Genomic DNA, 16,790 nt, shown 5'->3' with positions numbered 1-16,790 from the left:
ATGTGTAACTATGTGTTTATTGTTTATCCTACGTGTTTTGTTTTTCTCATCTTTTTACAAAGATTATCTTAATAAATATGAATGAATGAAATCGATGTTTTAATGTGTCTTGGGTTTAAAAGTCCTAATGTAGTATCATAACAGATTCTAGAAACTCTGCTGGGTGTAGATGTTTGAGAGAGAGAGGGAGAGAGAGAGAGAGAGAGAGAGAGAGAGAGAGAGAGAGAGAGAGAGAGAGAGAGAGAGAGAGAGAGAGAGAGAGAGAGAGATGTATGCACACACACTTACACTTTTACACACACACACACACACACACACACACACTCACTCACACAAGAAGATTATGTATAAATGTGTGTGCCTCCGGACGGCCCCCGGACGGTTCCGGACGGCTCCGGACGGCTAGATGTATGCACACACACACTTACACGTTTACACACACACACACACACACACACACACACACACACACACTCACACAAGAAGATTATGTATAAATGCGTGTGCCTCCGGACGGCCCCCGGACGGCTCCGGACGTTTTTAATGTGTCTTGGGTTTAAAATTCCTAATGTTGTATCATAACAGATTCTAGAAACTCTGCTGAGTGTAGATGTTTGAGAGAGAGAGAGAGAGAGAGAGAGAGAGAGAGAGAGAGAGAGAGAGAGAGAGAGAGAGAGAGAGAGATGTATGCACACACACTTACACTTTTACACACACACACACTCACTCACACAAGAAGATTATGTATAAATGTGTGTGCCTCCGGACGGCCTCCGGACGGCTAGATGTATGCACACACACACTTACACGTTTACACACACACACTCACTCACACAAGAAGATTATGTATAAATGTGTGTGCCTCCGGACGGCCCCCGGGCGGCTCCGGACGTTTTTAATGTGTCTTGGGTTTAAAAGTCCTAATGTTGTATCATAACAGATTCCCTAGTAGAAACTCTGCTGGGTGTAGATGTTTGAGAGAGAGAGAGAGAGAGAGAGAGAGAGAGAGAGAGAGAGAGAGAGAGAGAGAGAGAGAAAGAGAGAGAGAGATGTATGCACACACACTTACACTTTTACACACACACACACACACACACACACACACACACACACACACACACACATATACACACACACACATGTGCACACACACACACACGACAAGAAGATTATGTATAAATGTGTATACCTCCAGACGGCCCCTGGACGTTTTTAATGTGTCTTGGGTTTAAAAGTCCTAATGTAGTATCATAACAGATTCTAGAAACTCTGCTGGGTGTAGATGTTTGAGAGAGAGAGAGAGAGAGAGAGAGAGAGAGAGAGAGAGAGAGAGAGAGAGAGAGAGAGAGAGATGTATGCACACACACTTACACTTTTACACACACACACACACACACACTCACTCACACAAGAAGATTGTGATTGTATAAATGTGTGTGCCTTCGGACGGCCCCCGGACGGTTCCGGACAAAAAAAAATCAAGTCTCGTGATCGTGATGGTCATTTGTTTTCGTGATCGTGATTGGCATTATTGCAAAGCATTTTATTTTCAACGTACATTTTGCCCGTGATCCGTGAAAAAATCAAGGTAACTGTGATCGTGAAAGCTAAAATTTCCCTTCCCGTGATCGTGATGGGCCCTCATAGGAGATGCCCCGCCATCCAGTCTGTTCGAGTTTGAGAGTGAGAGAGCACCTCCCCACACCCCAATTTCACCATTCAGTGAGCACATATCGTGATGTTCATAAAACTAAAGGAGCAAGAGATCTAGAGAGAGACAGAGACAGAGAGATAGAGAGACTGGCACGTCAGTCGGACACATACACACACACACACACACACACACACACACACACACACACACACACACACACAAGAAGATTAAATATATAATTATTATTTAATAGAGAATTTGTGATAAATGGATAAATAGAATCATATTTGTTTGTTTGATAGAGAGAGGTCGAGAGAGAGAGAGAGAAGAACTGAAGATCTGCATGCACACACTCACTCACACACACACACACACACACACACACACACTCACACACACACACACTCACACAAGAAGATTATGAATAAATGTGTGTGCCGATCGAGAGACGGAGAGAAAGCTCTGCATGCTTATACCCACACACACACACACACTTGCATGTACACTCACACAAGATTTTGAATAAATGTGTGTGCCGATCGATAGAGAGAGAAAGATCTGCATGCACACACACTTATACACCCACTTCCATGTACACACACACACACACACAAGAAGATTATGTAAAAAAGTGTGTGCCTCCGGACGGCCCCGACTGCTCCAGACGGCCCCCGGACGGTTCCGGACGGCTCCGGACGGTTTCCGGACGGCTCCGGACGGCTCCGGACGGCAATTAGTAGGACCCTTTTTGCGAGAGTGACGCGCCCTTGGAACCAGAAAATAATTTATGAAAGGGAAAGAGGCTGTCTGCAGAAAGTCTGCGAGCTGTTTCTAGGGAAGCATCTGGATAAGAAAGTCACCTTGTCCGTTGCCAAAAACGACAGCTTATTACCGACGGGTAAGAGACCGCTTTGTTGTTCAACGCTATAAATGCATTGTCTTTTGTAATCAAAGTTAAAATTAGCTTTCTATTTCATGCATGGCTTTAGGTAGGAGATTTAAACATAATACTGCACACAGCCTGTTGTTAGAACTATAAGACACGGCGCCCTCCACACATGTACCATCTGTTACATTGTTGGGACTTTTCCATGGGCTGTGCATGCACATCATGCTCACTGATGAATAGAAGGATTTTGTTCCTGTGTTTATAGCTCTCAGAAATCGGGCGTAGGTGTGCATGTTTTTCCATAGGGCCAGCAGAACACAATTAGTGTTTGGAAACATAGTCATAATATATGAAATTATCATTTCCCCATAACATTTGAATTGGATCTAGACAGAAACAAACTTAATGCTGATTGTACTGGAAAGATAAATGTGTGTTTTACTTTTATATTTATGGGGTCTGGATATAATTATGTGACACTATTTTAGTATTTATAAGTATAACACTAACATAAATTGATAACAATTAAGGATTGCGCTGGAGTTCTGTGTATACATATATTTCGACCTCACAAGGGTATATATCAGACCTGGGAACCCATACGATTTCGCCATATTTTGTACGCGTGATTGTCTAGAAGTAGAATACGAGCAGTACGGTCAGTGGTAAAAAATACGACGAGTACAATTCCCAGACTACTTTTCTTAACAAGCTCATCCCGAAGCCGATCTTGGATTTTAACACATGATTGCAGGTTTTGTCAGTACACATTAAAAGAAGCATTTGCTTTAAACGTATTGGTAAACTTAATTAACGGTGCGACTGACGTGTGTGAAATCATTGCAGTTCAAATGTTGTGTGGAGTACGCTCATTTTTCTGAAAATACACTAAATTTCCTTGAGAATACTCAAAGTGCAAAACATGGGTTCCCAGGTCTGGTATATATATAGTTACTAAATATTTAGGCTACTCATCTTCATTAGAACACTAGATTCAACCATATCAGTACATGTGCAAACCTTTTTGGAAGCATTTTATGTTGACATACATTAAATTTGATTGATAGAGAGTTCATACACATGCACTCAACCACGCATGCACAAACACACACACACGCACACACACAAGAGTAAGTGACAGTTAAGCAGAACCAATCTTCTGGCACCTGAGAGAATGGATTGAAATTAACAAATGACTTTCAAATTCTCAAAAAAGGGATGGTCACTACAAGTTCATAATATGTCAGCTTACTAGTGCCAAAACCACATAATTGAAATGTTCACATGAAAATTACAATCATGTGGTTAAAATTACTTATTTTTCACGCAAAAATTACAATTGTGTGGTGAAAAGTACTAATTTTCTTCTCAAGATAATGATTAACTTTCAGTTTTGGCTCAAGTTATCCGTCTGGAAGTGAGCCAGACCTGAAAATTATTATTTTTCACGTGAACATTGTAATTATCAAGTGGTCATCAAGTGTTAATGTGTAATTATCAGGTGTTCGTGGTCAATTATGGTTTTGGCGCTAGAAAGCTTAGGACAAAACTGAAAATTTGTCATTAACACTGTCATTGTTAACATTATCAATGACAATGTGAATTACACAGAACAAATGTAAATTACTGTTTTTCACGAGATATTGGTAACCTCAGGTTTTTTTGCGCCGTCATATCATAATGTTTCTCATTCTCTTGTCACAGCTGTTGTTAATTATTTTGTTGTTTCCGTCACAGTTTTGTTCAGCTGTTAAAAATTATCCTTCATTTCAGACCTGACAGCTCATGAATAAGGTGACACGCAACAACAAATAAAAATCAATATAATATAAAAGCGTTAGGCGTACAGGTGTGTGTACATGTGTGTGTGTACATGTGTGTGTGTACATGTGTGTGAGTATATGTGTGAGAGTATGTGTGTGAGAGAGAGAGAGAGAGAGAGAGAGAGACACACACACACACACACACACACACACACACACACACACACACACACACACACACACACACACACACACACACACAAACGAAGACTCATTGAGAGAGGATGTTTCAATCCAAAATTACACAATGTCTGTCCAACTTTGGAAATGAATTATTACAAAACACATGCATATGTTTTTTTATTCTGTGCATTTGTTTGGTGAAAAAGATTTGTGTATCTGTGGCTTAATAGTAATACTAATAGACAATGTTCGGAAATAACTCTGTCAGGATTTTAAACGGTCTGGAAGAGTAGAGCCCCTTTTACGGAGTCATGCTTTTCAAAACAAGGCGGAGCAAGCACCACGCTGCTGCTGCTGATCGGTTTTTACCGGCATTCGGGATGAACAATGAACTCTGATGTGTATGTTATGCAGTGTGCGCTCAATATTAATACCCCACAATGATACCTCTGTAATAAAATATAGTGTAAATATTGCAAGATTAATAAAATTATGGTTTTATCTGCTTAATAATTGTTCTTTATTTATGGTACTGGATGCAGTGACAATATTTCATATACGCACACTATGTCATCTTTGGTATTTTGGACGCATAATAGAAACCAGTGTATAAATGACCCACATTATTTTCACCTGTTACTCTGGGGCTTTCTCTCTCAAAGTAGAGCAGTCTAATAGACGATGTTTGGAAATAACTCTGTCAGGTTTGTTTGTATAGGTTGTGAAATAAATATTCTTGCTTTTAATAATTGAGTCAAACTTTCCCATGTGACATTATAGGCTAGTCACTAGTGAGGGGTGTGTTTGAAACACATGGACAAGGAGCACATGTTGTAAACTTGCCTCACTAAAATCAAGAGTATATTCACTCTCTCCTCAACCCAAACAAATCAGAGTTATTGTGGGATTTTGTGTATTGCATAGCTATATCTGCAAAATGCATGCACTGGTGTTATTTTAAGTGTTTGTTACTGTTAGCACTTTTCATTTTCATGAATTTGCCAGTGTTCATGATTGACCGTGGATGTGCATGTTAATTGATCTACACATAGTTTAACTGGTGTTGCTTTAAAAGGACACAAACTACATTGTACAGTCAGAGACAGAGACTGATCATGTTGAAACAGCTGTTGCTGTGTTAGCACAAAAATGTATTTCATTTTCAGTGTAGGCTGGAGATGACATTTAATTTGACTGCACCTTGAAAGTTGAATAGATAAAAAATGTATAAGTGTTCTGTGTTTTAGTACTTCAGTTAACATTTCAGGTCAGAGTAAGTAAGTCAATGAATGCCGAAACTTGAAATATTCACCGTTTCATATTTGTTTCTGTGGCGTGTTGTTTACATTACATGGTGGCTATTTTTTCTCTGCGTTACAGGATGTATTTCGACAGCGAATCCAACACGGCTGACCTGCGCTACTTCACCTGGCTGGTGGTGCTAGCTCAGGTGTTTGGGGCTCTGGCGGTGGTTCTGGTGGGGGTGTGGATGGGGCACTTCCAGGGAGGCTTTGCCTGGCAGTCGGACCCTGACCATCAGTTCAACTACCACCCGCTCTTCATGGTCATTGGCATGATCTTTTTGTACGCTGATGGTAAGCAGGGAATGGTTTTTGTGTACAGTGGAACCTCCCTTTTAAGACTCTAAGACTTCCCTCATTTAAAGACCTTGTTTTCCCGAGAATTTCTCTTCAGTCTGTAAATGATATGTACCTCCGTTGTAAGACGGTACTCCCTCCTTCTTAAGACTTTATTTTCTCAGATTTGTTAATGTTTTAAATTGAGGGTTCCACTGTACTTACTTTTTGGGTGTGGTTGTGCCGTCATTTAAAAAAAAGTTAATACATTAATTTTGAAAGTGTGTACACTTTTCTGTCTTTGTGTGTGTGTGTGCATGTAAGTGTGTCACAGTGTGTCTGGTGTGTGTGTGTGCATGTAAGTGTGTCACAGTGTGTGTCTGGTGTGTGTGTGTGCATGCGTGTGTGTGTGTGTGACATTGCAATGAAAAATAAATGAACTGCCAAACAACAACCCACCCCAACCCAACCCCTTTTGACCAAATGTTAGAATTAGCTCCACAGTTAGCTCCATACGTACCTTTGACTGTTCCAGGCATTCTTGCGTACCGGGTTTTCCGCAATGACAAGAAGTTGTACATCAAGATCCTACACGCTGCCATGCATACCGTGGCCCTGGTCTTTGCAGCAGTCGGACTGAAGGCTGTGTTCGACTCTCACAATCTGACCGACAAACCCAATCTGTACACTCTCCACAGCTGGATAGGCTTGTTTGTGGTCGTAGCCTTTGGTGTTCAGGTTAGTGACTGAATGTACATTATTTGGGATTCAGTTCTTGGTGGTGCAGTTTAGTCATATTCATGAGAATTAAACTGAAAGATGACAGTGACAATAGAACGTTTTGTGGTCATGCCATGGCCTTAATTGGCACGGTGTTCTGGTTCAGTAATTGGTGGTGCAGTTAAGTGTAACACATTTAGAGTTGAACTGAAGGATGACAGTGACATTTTCAAGATTCTTTGCAGTTTGCATACAGGGCCAAAGTAGGGGTTGATGATGCACTATTGTTTATGTTACATTCTGTGTACACACATCTGGAGAAGAGCTCTGCTTGTGTTAGAGTTATGTTTTTTGATTTTTCTTCTGCCTTTCAGACTATTCAGCCTCATCTTCTGGCTCAGAAGTTACAAAACATGTCTTTGCATCATAGTACAGTGAAATGGATTCTGGATTATTTAGTAGATAGACCACAGTTTGTACGATGGAATGGTACTTTTACATCTGACATGATTAACACTTTCACCGGAGCACCACAAGGAACAGTTTTGTCACCTTTTTTGTTCACCCTGTATACATCTGATTTTAAAGTACAAGGAGAGTCATGTCATCTTCAGAAATTTTCTGACGACTCTGCCGTGGTTGGTAGTATTCTTGATGGTGATGAGAGCTTGTATAGAGAACGTATTGATGATTTTGTGTCTTGGTGTGATTCCAACTTTTTAGTATTAAACGCAAGCAAGACGAAGGAAATGATTTTTGATTTTCGCAAAAAGAAAGACACTGTCCATCCTGTAGTCATCAAAGGTGATGCGATTGAGATAGTCAGCGAGTACAAGTATTTAGGTGTAGTTCTAGATAACAAGCTAAGCTGGTTTAATCATGTTGATGCTGTTTTTAAGAAGACGCAGTCAAGATTGTTTTTCCTGCGCAAGCTGAGATCATTTCATGTGTGTAACAAGATGCTGTACATGTTTTATCAGAGTATGGTGTGCAGTGTGATGGTGTTTGCATCAGTGTGTTGGGGAGGGAATGCCACTGCAAGGGACACTGGCAGGCTGAACAGGCTGATAAAGAAAGCGAGTTCTACTGTAGGCCAGAGCCTTGACACCCTTGAAGTCCTTGTCGAAAGAAGGCTTGCCAGTAAGTCCAGAGCTATTCTGTTCGACCTAGGGCATCCCCTCCACGACGCACTGATGGATCTCCGCATCACACGGAACGCTCGGTTTCTCATGCCTAGGTGTCGAACGGAGCGTTTTCGGCGTTCTTTTCTTCCTGCAGCTGTGAGATATTTTAACAGCAACAGAGCCATTGTCCTGGCCACAGACTATCAGTGATGCCTTTTAAATGTACCTCTTAGTGATAGATTTAATATGATTTGATGACTGTTTGACCTTTGATCATAACGAGTGCTGTGATAATGATGGCTAATCTACTGTGATACCTGTGATAACTGATGATGATTACTGTTATTGGTTTTATGTGTTTGGTTGGTCTCTTCTTTGGTAGTGCAATAGCGTTAATTATGGATTGTTGTTATCATCATTTACATAAAAACTTATTTGTTAATCCAAACAATGATATAATTACTGTGATGTTCTTAACTACACTTTAACATGGAATGTATGTATGTATGTATGTATGTATGTATGTATGTATGTATGTATGTATGTATGTAGGTATGTAGGTATGTATGTAGGTATGTATGCATGTGTGTTGGTGTGTCGGTGTGTCATGTGTGCAAGAAAAAAGGGTATTGTAGTTGTACATATATTACTTCATGGGTTTTATGAATTTTCTTCTCTTATTCTTTTATAATTATTAATTAATGACCTATATGTGCTGATGACCAATTTAATTTCCTTTGTTGGATCAATAAAATGTTATGAGTTATGAGTTATGAGTAGAACGTTTTGTGATCATGGCAGTAATCGGCATGGTTTTAGTGTTCAGTAATTGGTGGTGCAGTTAAGTGTAACACATTTAGAGTTGAACTGAAGGATGACAGTGACAATAGAACGTTTTGTGGTCATGCCATGGCCTTAATTGGCGTAGTGTTCAGGTTCAGTAATTGGTGTTGCAGACAAGTGTAACACTTTCATGGAATTAAACAGAAAGATGACAGTGACAATAGAACATTTGTGGTCCTGGCCTTAATTGGCGTAATGTTCAGGTTCAGTAATTGGTGTTGCAGACAAGTGTAACACATTCATGTAGTTGAACAGAAAGAAGACTGTGGTGACAATAGAACATTTTGTTGGCCATCTCAGCATTATTTTTGTAAGTCACCTGTAGAATTTAATGAGTAAATCTCAGTATCATTAAGGGTTAGAATTATAAAATAATAATAATTCAACATTTTACTGAATTCAACAATTTACTGGTGTCTCTCTTTTACACCAGAACTGCAATCTCAGTCCAAGTAGAGTGGCTTGAAATAACACATTGTGTTTACGGTGGATGAAACAGTAAAACCTTAACAGCGCACTGCTTTTCAGTCAACTTTGATCAGACAGTAGTCTTTGATAATGAAGACATTTTTAAACCATAATTGGGCTAAAACTGTAATGCTGTTGACCTTTGTTTTTCAGTGGTTGCTAGGCTTCCTGGCCTTTGTGACCCCGGTGGCCGGCATAGTCATCAAGCGGTACTACATGCCTTATCATCGCTTCTGGGGCGTCACTCTCCTGGCCTTAGCTGGGGCCACTGCTCTTTTAGGCATCACTGAGAATGCCGTTTGGAAAGTGTGGAAAGTGTAAGTACTGTGATACTTGCGATGAGCAATGTTGTTCCCAGACACTGAAGACAGTAGGTCAGTTTGACCTGGATTCAAAATATATATTATTCAAAATATGCTGGCCACAATTAATAATTGTTTTGTCAAAAGAAGCATTTGTTATAAATGTATTGGTAAACTTAATTAACAGTGCAACTAACACGTGCAGGCATGCTTGAATCATCAACGTTCGAATGCTGTGCGGAGTACACTCGTTTTTCTGAAAATACACCAAGTTTCTTTGAGAATACTCAAGTGCTAAACAGGGGTTCCCAGGTCTGCATGCAGTGACAGAGTTTTGCAGCCAAGTTATTTTGTTCCTGCATGCGTGTTACATAATGTTTTTCAAGCCCTGAGGCTTTGGCTGCATGTGTGAGCTTGGGATCTTTATTAATATCATGTGCATGCATGCACACATGGGTGTTGGACACCTGGAAGAGTCTGCATTAAGCTGTCTCTTGGTTAGAAATTCCTTGCTGAGACCTGGGTTGGAAGCCACACCAATAGTGATGAAGTGGTTATAAGCCCTCGTGCTGCTGACTGAACTATGTCCCCGCCCGTGACTTGCCCATTTCTTAATCAGTTACTGGTGACGGGCGCAGTGGCCTAGTGGATAAGACATCGGCCTCCTAATCGGAAGGTCGTGAGTTCAAATCTTGGCCGCGACCGCCTGGTGTGATAAAGGGGCCGGGGAGATTTTTCCGATCTCCCAGGTCAACTTATGTACAGACCTGCTAGTGCCTTATCCCCCTTCGTGTGTACATGCAAGCACAAGACCAAGTGCGCACGGAAAAGATCATGTAATCCATGTCAGAGTTCGGTGGGTTACAGAAACACAAAATTACCCAGCATGCTTCCCCCGAAATCGGCGTATGGCTGCTTGAATGGCGGGGTAAAAACCATCATACACTTAAAAATCCACTCGTGCGAAAACATGAGTGAACGTGGGAGTTTCAGCCCATGAAGGAAGAAGAAGAGAAGAATCAGTTACTGATGTAGCGTTCGTCTACTTTCATGTTGACTTTTGGCCTGACTTTTTCCTCTCTTTGCTTATTTCTACAGTGCTCCATATTCCGGCCCTGAGGATATTCTGGTCAACTTCCTTGGAATCTCAATCATTGCCTTCGTTGTCTTGGTCATCTACCTGGTCACCAAAGCAGACTACAGACGGCCACCTGCTCCGGAAGAAGACCACATTCAGCTAGCAGAATAGCTAGCTGCTGAGAGACTGGCCAAAATCTCCTCCAAAAGAAAATTATGAGCGGAAATTATGTATACCAACTTCATTCCTTAGGCGCTATATGCCTGTTAACGTTGTGTTGTGATAGTGTGACATTCTATTGGTGTTGTTGAGGTGAACAGTCTTGTCTATTGAATAAATCACTGTCCTGAGCCAAATGTTTTATTGCTAACAAGTGTGGCAAATGATTTTGCCATCTTTGGAGAGTGGTGTTAGATGTTTTTACATTTAGTCAAGTGTATGTGTAGAGCGATTCAGAGTAAACTACTGGACCGATCTTTATGAAATTTTTCATGAGAGTTCCTGGGTATGATATCCCCAGACGTTTTTTTCATTTTTTCGATAAATGTCTTTGATGACGTCATATCCGGCATTTTAAAAAAGTTGAGGCAGCACTGTCACACCCTCATTTTTCAATAAAATTGATTGACATTTTGGCAAAGCAATCTTCGACGAAGGCCGGACTTTGGTATTGCATTTCAGCTTGGAGGCTTAAAAATTAATTAATGACTTTGGTCATTAAAAATCTGAAATTTGTAATTAACTTTTTTTAATATAAAACGATCCAAAATTACGTTTATCGTATTTTTCATCATTTTCTGATTCCAAAAACATATAAATATGTTATATTCGTATTAAAAACAAGCTCTGAAAATTAAAAATATAAAAATTACATGTCCAAAATCGATTTAAAAACAATTTCATCTTATTCCTTGTCCGTTCCTGATTCCAAAAACATATATAGATATGATATGTTTGGATTAAAAACACGTTCAGAGAGTTAAAAAGAATAGAGATATAGAAAAGCGTGCTATCCTCAGCGCAACCGCTACCGTGCTTTTCTGGATTGTTAATTTCACTGCCTTTGCCACGAGCGGTGGACAGACGATGCTACGAGTGTACGGTCTTGCGGAAAAAATGCAATGCGTTCAGTTTCATTCTGTGAGTTCGACTGAGCTTGACTAAATGTTGTATTTTCGCCTTACGCGACTTGTTTTCCTTTGTGCTGAATCTTTTTTCTTCCCTTTAACAACCTTTTCTGTTTCCTGCAAGTAATTTTTTTTGTTACCCCAAAATGGCAATGTTTGTGGTAACAAACAACTTGACCCATTTTTGACTCACATGCGAAGCAAAAGTGAGTCTATGTACTCACCCGAGTCGTCCGTCCGTCCGGAAAACTTTAACGTTGGATATTTCTTGGACACTATTCAGTCTATCAGTACCAAATTTGGCAAGATGGTGTATGATGACAAGGCCCCAAAAAACATACATAGCATCTTGACCTTGCTTCAAGGTCAAGGTCGCAGGGGCCATAAATGTTGCCTAAAAAACAGCTATTTTTCACATTTTTCCCATTTTCTCTGAAGTTTTTGAGATTGAATACCTCACCTATATATGATATATAGGGCAAAGTAAGCCCCATCTTTTGATACCAGTTTGGTTTACCTTGCTTCAAGGTCAAGGTCACAGGAGCTCTTCAAAGTTGGATTGTATACATATTTTGAAGTGACCTTGACCCTGAACTATGGAAGATAACTGTTTCAAACTTAAAAATTATGTGGGGCACATGTTATGCTTTCATCATGAGACACATTTGGTCACATATGATCAAGGTCAAGGTCACTTTGACCCTTATGAAATGTGACCAAAATAAGGTAGTGAACCACTAAAAGTGACCATATCTCATGGTAGAAAGAGCCAATAAGCACCATTGTACTTCCTATGTCTTGAATTAACAGCTTTGTGTTGCATGACCTTGGATGACCTTGACCTTGGGTCAAGGTCACATGTATTTTGGTAGGAAAAATGTGTAAAGCATGTGAGTCCTATGGGCTTTGCCCTTCTTGTTTTTGTTAAAGATGTTTTCTATTTTTATGAAGTGAATATATTTTCATTTCTCTTAAAATTTCTCCCTTCCAACAGAAAAAGTGGGGTTTGTACACAGTACATTGTTCTTGCTACAAACTAACTGGGTAACTAACTTTCTGTGAATTGAATGTAGGGGATTGATCATTGTGCAGTATAAGCTAAGAGATTTGTCTTTTGGTATAGCTTCTGTTGACTGTTTCAAAAATTGCTCATAACAAAAGTGAATCTCAAGCATTCTACTATGTTATTTAACTGATGTGAAATTAATATTTATGAATTACTGGACGGGTTTTGTATATTTCTTTGTTTGTTACTTTTTCAATTTTCGGTGATTTTTTGTTTTTGTATTTTTGTTTTACCTCTTACTAATTCTTATACATAAAGATGCCCTATTTTTATTCATTTTTTTGCACCCCTGTGATTAACTTCACACAAATAACTAGCTATTTTTTCAGCCACCATTTTGGTTTTTACTAACTAGTCTTTCAGTAGTATTGTTTTTCGTGACTCTTTTTACCCCTTTGAAAAATGTTATGATGCAATAACAGTTTTCAGATATTATATGACATCGAGTCTTAAAAATATTCACTGTGTTGCTGAAGAGCTTACTTGTTTTTACAAAATTCAGGTAAGAGATTGATGGAAATTTGAAATCTCGTATAAGCTGGCCTTTTGTGCTTTCAGAAAACATGCTCTTGCTTGCATCCCGTGAAACCAAATTCCACACAATTCAGAGCTGACAGTCAATAATACAGATTGAAATAATCATTGCTGGCATTCTGTAAATATTTTTTGTAAGAATTGTCTGAGTGGTACATGCAGATACATGAACTATAAAGTTTAATCAGCATTTGAAACTCAAGTTTTTGATGAATACTGTTCATCATGGTGATATGTTTGGTGCAATATTATGTATGTTTGTGTACCTTTACTCAGCATAGCATTCCCACAGGCAGTTCCTTTAGAAGTAACACTATTCTTTATAAACATTAAAGTGATATATTTGAGGATCATCAAAAGAAAAAAATCATGCTTATGTATGTTGTTAGTTGAATACTTGAATAGTTATGAGGATGAAAACTGAACAATCTGACTGAATTAAGTTATCAATTGAATTTTAGCTGCGTTAAGTTTTCTGTGTGCGCATCGCTAAATCTCATCAATCTGATTACTCAGGTGCCTATTGCACCCATGAATAAAGCAGTCTGTCTGTATCCAAATAACCCCCCGCGGGTTAGGGGGAGTCCCATATTGGTTGGGACGAGAAAGAATTTACCCGATGCTCCCCAGCATGTCGTAAGAGGCGACTAACGGATTCTGTTTCTCCTTTTACCCTTGTTAAGTGTTTCTTGTATAGAATATAGTCCATTTTTGTACAGATTTTAGTCAAGCAGTATGTAAGAAATGTTAAGTCCTTTGTACTGGAAACTTGCATTCTCCCAGTAAGGTCATATATTGTACTATGTTGCAAGCCCCTGGAGCAAATTTTTGATTAGTGCTTTTGTGAACAAGAAACAATTGACAAGTGGCTCTATCCCATCTTCCCCCTTCCCCCGTCGCGATATAACCTTCGTGGTTGAAAACGACGTTAAACACCAAATAAAGAAAGAAAGAAAGTAAACCAAATATGGAAATGTCAGTGACAACTTTTCTCTTGTCTTGTTACTATTGCCAACATAGATTTTCACAACAGATTTTGACCAAATTTTTGAAACTGAATTTGGGTGCAAGTGCAATTGTTTGGCTGGGTGGTCAGTTTTGTTTTTTGTTTTGCATGTCCCTTTTGATTTTTGTGCATGATTTTCATTCCATGAGATTTTCATGTTCATTTCATGAGATAAGTCTTACATAGATACAACTGATTGTGCCTTTGTTTTTAGAGTTGTGAAGGAAGCAGGAAGGAATGAGTTTCTGAAAGAGATCTGCAATCATTGTAATCAGGAAAGAATTTTGCTAATGATTCTTAATACTTTTAGTTAATTTTTTTCCCCTTTTGATATTTCATTGTATACACCGGCTTTTGTTTAAAGGCATATGAACGCGCTCCCGTGTTTACAAAGTGTAGTTTGCCCATAATCGATGTCAAACGCACCATAAGACCATATAATGACGATATGTCACCATGCGCGGACCATAATACATGCATTACAGCTTGTTCTAGCCTCTGAAAAAGTGAGGATGTCAACAAAGACGCGGAGTTATTTCCCTTGCGTCAACGCTACCTCTGTTGGCAAATCTATAAATAGGACGATCTAGATCAAAATAAAAATTCAAATATCTCAACATTTAAGGGGTCCTAGACCACAATATCTTGCAGGGAACTTAATTTAGCATGTCTCCAGCTGTTGGTAAAGCAATTAGCGTGTATAGTCATCGAGTACATATGCCTTTAAGTTATTGCATTGTATCCTACAGAAAGTGTTGCTGCTAGTGTCTCATGATTAAATCATATTTATCTGCAGAAGCATAATATTTATTGTGGAAGACTTTTATGTTGTTCAGCATTGGTGTCAATAAGTCGCAGTCATCTATTCATTTTTAAACTATTAAAAAGGTTATTTTTGTGATGTGGGCCTAATCTGGGGTTTAAAAATATCATTTTTTTTCATTATTTGTTTTTTGTTACATTGTTCTGTCATGAGGAACATCTTTGTGTGCTGAGGTCATTAAACTTGCTTCAGGTTATCAGATGGATGCTATTCTTGGTTGTTGTTGTTGTTGTTGTTAATCTGTTTAGCATTCTTGTGATGTGGGGTTCTGAGTATATATTTACACAAGTTACTATTCCCAAGAAACAAGATTTGCATGTGGGCTGTTTAAAAAAAGGCTTTTGGTACAATTGATTTGGTATGGAACTAATTAATACTTTCAGAGCCACATACTAACAATGTACAGCCCAGCTGCTTTCTGGGTAGGGTCTGGCAAATGTTGGCTGAATTAATTTTTGTGATTGACACCTATAATCTGAACACTAATTCAGGACAAAAGTCCCACTCTGCAAGGAAGCAGCCAGGCTGTTGATTTGTTGTTATTTTTTCCAGATGGAAGGGTGCTCTTATCCATTTTAAAAGCTTAGAGGGATCTGTTGTGGTTTAGATGATCATTTTTACATGAATCAATGTATAATGTACATGTATCTGCAATACAAATTTGATGAATAGGTAGTCTAATGACCCGAAAGAGACAGGACAGTAAACATGTACCTGGTTTCTTATAATCAATCGATTCTGAGAAGAAATAAACACTGTACAAAAATGTTTATTAAATTACATATCTTATCCCAACTCACATAGAGCAATTTACTTCAGTTTAGTGCTAGGACGCTGAATAGCATCGCCTTGGTAACAAGGGGAGGTCACCCTAAAAAAGAGCTACCTTGACCCCTTAACAGGACAAAGTCACACGTGACTTCCTGACCTTGCCGCCATCTTTGAATCATTCAATCTTCAGCGGTCCGTGTCTACAGACGTGTTTTGATTTTGCTCCGGCTTTCAGCCGGTTTGTCTGACTTCTGCCTTTGTCAGACCCTGCCTTGGTTCTTGCACACGGTCCCTCTGCTCCTACTGTGTGTTTGGGTGAGCTTTTTTGTCGTTTGTATCGTTTGTGACTTAGGTTTGGTTGAATACTTAGCTTTGTTTAAATTTTTTCCGTTCGCCATGTCGGATAAGGAAAGAATAAAAATGCTAAGTCAGTGGCCGAGCCTTCTCCCACAAAGAAGCCTTCTCGTAAGTCGTAGAGTCGGCAGGTTAAGCTTTGATTTTAGTCACAGATCCTTGACTAAATCCTCGTTTGATGTGTGTTAGACTTACCTAATTCTCCGGCTGCCTAGTTTGCCTTCAGCTACGTCACCGATCTTGTCCGGTTCATGTCCTGTTAGCGAGAAGCAGGATGTTTATGCTATTTCGCACTCCTTGAGTGCTCAGATATCCTCTCTTTCAGCCGAGTTTTCGTCTACCAAGGCTGAGATGTGTCTTTGCCTTCCGGTGTGGGAGGTGTGCGTTCCCTTGCCAGGGTGTGTGTTCCGCCTTCCCTTATGTCCGCTGACGTTCACGCCTCGTTTGATGGCAGCCGTGGTGTTTCCCTGCTGCGTTCCCAGGCCTCTTGGACTGACGACGATCAAGG

The 16,790-nt window shown here is 39.5% G+C and overlaps 1 protein-coding gene across 1 annotated transcript; it reads left to right on the top strand.

Annotated features, from left to right (window-relative positions):
• The first annotated feature begins 2,400 nt into the window (after nt 1-2,400).
• LOC138981929 (putative transmembrane ascorbate-dependent reductase CYB561 homolog) lies at nt 2,401-15,358 on the top strand. Its single transcript, XM_070355103.1, has 5 exons — nt 2,401-2,552; nt 5,870-6,084; nt 6,602-6,804; nt 9,375-9,538; nt 10,622-15,358. Exons 2-5 carry the CDS (start codon nt 5,871-5,873, stop codon nt 10,770-10,772), a joined length of 732 nt encoding a protein of 243 aa, XP_070211204.1. The 5' UTR covers nt 2,401-2,552; nt 5,870; the 3' UTR covers nt 10,773-15,358.
• Nucleotides 15,359-16,790: the final 1,432 nt, after the last annotated feature.

The sequence above is a fragment of the Littorina saxatilis genome, linkage group LG12 (assembly GCF_037325665.1).
Source record: "Littorina saxatilis isolate snail1 linkage group LG12, US_GU_Lsax_2.0, whole genome shotgun sequence".
In the NCBI taxonomy this organism is placed as follows: domain Eukaryota; kingdom Metazoa; phylum Mollusca; class Gastropoda; order Littorinimorpha; family Littorinidae; genus Littorina; species Littorina saxatilis.
This window is presented reverse-complemented; position numbering and strand designations above follow the sequence as displayed.